Genomic DNA, 3,633 nt, shown 5'->3' with positions numbered 1-3,633 from the left:
TTCCATTAAAGCTTGAGAAGGAGAGAGAGTCTTCTTTGCTTCACACATGAGATTGTGTGAGTGTGTGTGTGATAATGCCTTGCAAAAATCATCCCCCCCTCTCTCTTGGTCGACCCCCCTTGCTAATTGCTCATGCTACAGCTGTATTGGACCTCCCCAGGCCTAGCCAATGGAAATTAAGCAGCATAAGTGATAGCCTTCTGACATGTGTCCCCCTTTCCCCTTTTGTGAGAGCTTTAGGTAATTAATAAATGCAATTAAACTCTCATTGGACCCCTTTGCCTCCTGGCCAATAGGAATCAGACAAGCCATTGGGCTGCTGAATGCTCATTGGTCCCCTTGGGAGACTGTCCAATAGTCTTCTAGAGAGCTTAATTCTTATTGGTTCTTTTATTAAGATTTTTTAAATTGATTAAACTAGATTTACTCAAGCCTAATTCTCATTGGTCCACCTCCAAGGCCATCCAATAGGATTTGAGTACACCTTGTGGGCATCTGGGCTAGGGAGCTGACATGTGTCCCTCTTTCCCCTTGTGTACAAATGAAGCTTGTGAGTGTGTGTGTGAGTTTCTCTCTCATCCCCTACTTGCAAGGCTCGCCCCCTCCTATGTAGGGATTATGAAGACTTTTTGTGACACACACAAAGCATCCAATTCCCCTAATGTTTGACCTTTGGACACAACCTTTGAATTTTGGAACCTTAGCATTTTGGAAGTCTTAATGGGCTGAACCTTAGGGTCTTTTAAGCCCATTGTTGCACATTGATCTTTTGCAGATGCCCCCCCCCCCCCCCCCCCCCCTTTGGATCCCTATTTTCCCTCCTTTCAATCCCACGGTCTACTAGCTTAACCAATATTCTAGCTTTTTCTCCCCTGTCACTTCCCCATATTAAATGATCAGTTTAACATGAGAAAATCATTTAGGAGAATTAGATATTGATTATTATGACACCCTTCTGTGGATCTACCTATTCTTCATGATGTGATTTCCATAGCGTGTGATGAGGATCATATGATGCAAGTTATGGACGCAATGGATGACGCTCTTACCATGCATGCAATGTCTACACATGTGGAACCTATGTATAATGAACAATTATATGAAGAGGGTCAATGCTTGTCGACACATGGGCTGTCCTCCAAAGTGCAAAGTTGTTGGTAGAGTTGAGCCAAAGGCTCGACATGCTGAGGTGGATTTTGATTGCCATGCCACTAGTGAGGATGTTGAGCTTCATGTTACTACATGCAAAGCTGGCACTAGCCATGCTCGTGGTAAGGGGTACAAGCTTGGCAAGAAGTGGAGCAAAGTGAAAAAGCCTCTTGTGAAAAAGGGCCATCCATCACATATGCGAGAAGAAGATGATTTTGGTGATGAACATGTCTCTATGGGAGAGGAAGATGAATGCGAGGATGAGATTTTGGAGGTTGAAGGGGTAGTTTTGCATGAAAGTGATGATGAGGATAATTTGTCTAGTGTATGCATTCCAAAATGGAGGAGTGGTGACAAATTTCTAGTGGAGCTAGATGGGATGTTTAAGAAGCTTCCCTCCTTTGTGGATATTGTAGGGTTTGACTTGGGACAGATTCCAAGAGGGTTTGACTTGGGACAGATTCCAAGAGGGTTCACTGAAATTCAGCTCTTCCTAGCATTGTTTCCATTAAACTTCGTGGATATGATTGTGCACAAAACAATCTGATATGCATTAGAAAAGAGAGAATGAGATTTATGTAAGCATGGCTCCACGAGAAGGTGGAGTGACCTTGATAGACATGGATTTTTGTGGTCTCTTGGAGTATCTCTTGGTATGGATTTGCAATATATGCCTGACAAAAAATATTATTGAAAAGGGGAGCCATGCACTATCCAAATTATGCGAAGAAAATGGATCAAACAGAGTAAAGATAGATCAAATGCTACTTGCATGTAAGAGATAATTCGCAAAGGTCACTTGTAAGAGGCACTAGAGAGTGCAAGTTGTGGCAGGTCTTTTCATTGGAAGAAAGATTGAACGCTACCTTCCAAATGCATTACAATTGTGGAAAGAATGTAGCTGTAGATGAGTGAATAATACCTTTTGAATGCAAGATGAATATGTATAGGGTATATAATCCCAAGAAGCCACACAAATTTGGCATACATTTATGGAATTTATGCAACTTAAAGACTGGCTATAACTACTCATTTTTGTGTGTATGAAAAGTCACCATGCCCAGAGTTGTCTTATCATGTTGTGTCCATGCTTGTAAATGATTTGAAACAAAAAGGTCATTATTTGTTCTTTAATAGATGGTTTACATCAGCCAACCTCTTGATGCACTTGAAAAATGAGGGCTGTGGGTCACAGGTACATACATGACAAACAAGAAGAATTTTATGGATAAAGACATGCTGTATCTTGAGCGTTGTGAGCATGGTTAGTCTCCTCTTGCATATGATGCAAAGAGAGGTCTTCTTACATGCAGCTAGATGGATAAAAAGGAGATATTTTTTTCTTCGAATGTCTATGGTAAGAGAGAAGGGAAAGTTATGAGGCAAGTTATAAGTGCCTGCAAAGTTTCACTTGATTGTCCAGAGATAGTGATTCAATATAATAAGTGCAAAGCTGGGTGTGATGTCTTTGATAGTATGGTGAGAGGATCTAGGTATAGTCTAGAGACTACTATACATGGCTGAAAGTGGTGGCATGTGCTATTTTAGGGGATGCTAGATTCAGTTTTGACAAATGCATATATTATTTGGAAGGGTATGCACGGTAAGAAATATGTAATCCAATTTGAGTTTATTCTAAGAATACATGAGCAATTGGTTGATAATCATTTTGCAGAGAAAGTTGCACCTAGAAAAGCTATGTATGTGGGTGGTCCAATGGATGGAAATACGTTAGTGAAGATGAGCTCAAAGGTCATCAAGTATTGTCATGTATATGAAATTCTATCCAGAATTCATAATATTATACTCAGATATGCATATGTACATTATGGGAAATATACTTATGTATCTAAAAAATCACAAAATAAATCTCTTAGCATTCGTTCCCACTATGTATGTGCCACAACACGACAATGTCCAATAATCTCATGTGATTTTTTTGTGGGTCTTTCAATTCATGTTTGCTATGTAAATAAGATTGAATTGGGATGATCCTCATAGAAACCTGTTTTTGAATATTTAGTGATGTTTCTTTGGGATGAACATGGGTAGCTTGTGTGTGTGTGTGTATATATATTTTTAACGTTTAGTTGATGAAAATTTAGTTTTCCATATAGATGATGATCTAGTTGTCCAAGTAGACACCAATGTGGTCGACCATATATGCGACAATAAAGATAATGATATAGAAAATAATCTAGAATACCTTATACATAAAAATCTATTTAACCATATAAAGAACCATTTAAAAGGGCTTGGAGCAATCGTATAAGCAACCATATAGAGGATCATACCATCAACCATATAGATGACCATATGTGTGCCTATATATAAGATTGTCTAACTATCCTTATAGACTAGCATAGAACTGACCATATAAACTACCATATGGACTACCATAGACATGTTGTCTATGGAAAAATGATAGCACTATATTGAGATGACCATATGGATTCCAATGTAGAGGACTATATAAATGCCCAT

At 38.9% G+C, this 3,633-nt stretch overlaps 1 protein-coding gene across 1 annotated transcript; it reads left to right on the top strand.

Moving 5' to 3' along the window:
• Nucleotides 1-951: 951 nt before the first annotated feature.
• On the top strand, nucleotides 952-1,646 carry LOC147434322 (uncharacterized; the record flags this gene model as incomplete). Its single annotated transcript, XM_086489615.1, has 3 exons — nucleotides 952-1,083; nucleotides 1,127-1,561; nucleotides 1,593-1,646. Coding segments are annotated over 3 exons (621 nt in total), but the record flags the coding sequence as incomplete, so codon positions are not given.
• Between the last annotated feature and the right edge of the window lie 1,987 nt (nucleotides 1,647-3,633).

The sequence above is a fragment of the Adiantum capillus-veneris genome, chromosome 19, assembly GCF_014529385.1.
Source record: "Adiantum capillus-veneris isolate H3 chromosome 19, ASM1452938v2, whole genome shotgun sequence".
NCBI classification, from domain to species: domain Eukaryota; kingdom Viridiplantae; phylum Streptophyta; class Polypodiopsida; order Polypodiales; family Pteridaceae; genus Adiantum; species Adiantum capillus-veneris.
The sequence above is the reverse complement of the archived record's forward strand: the minus strand, read 5'-3'. Positions and strand labels throughout refer to the sequence as shown.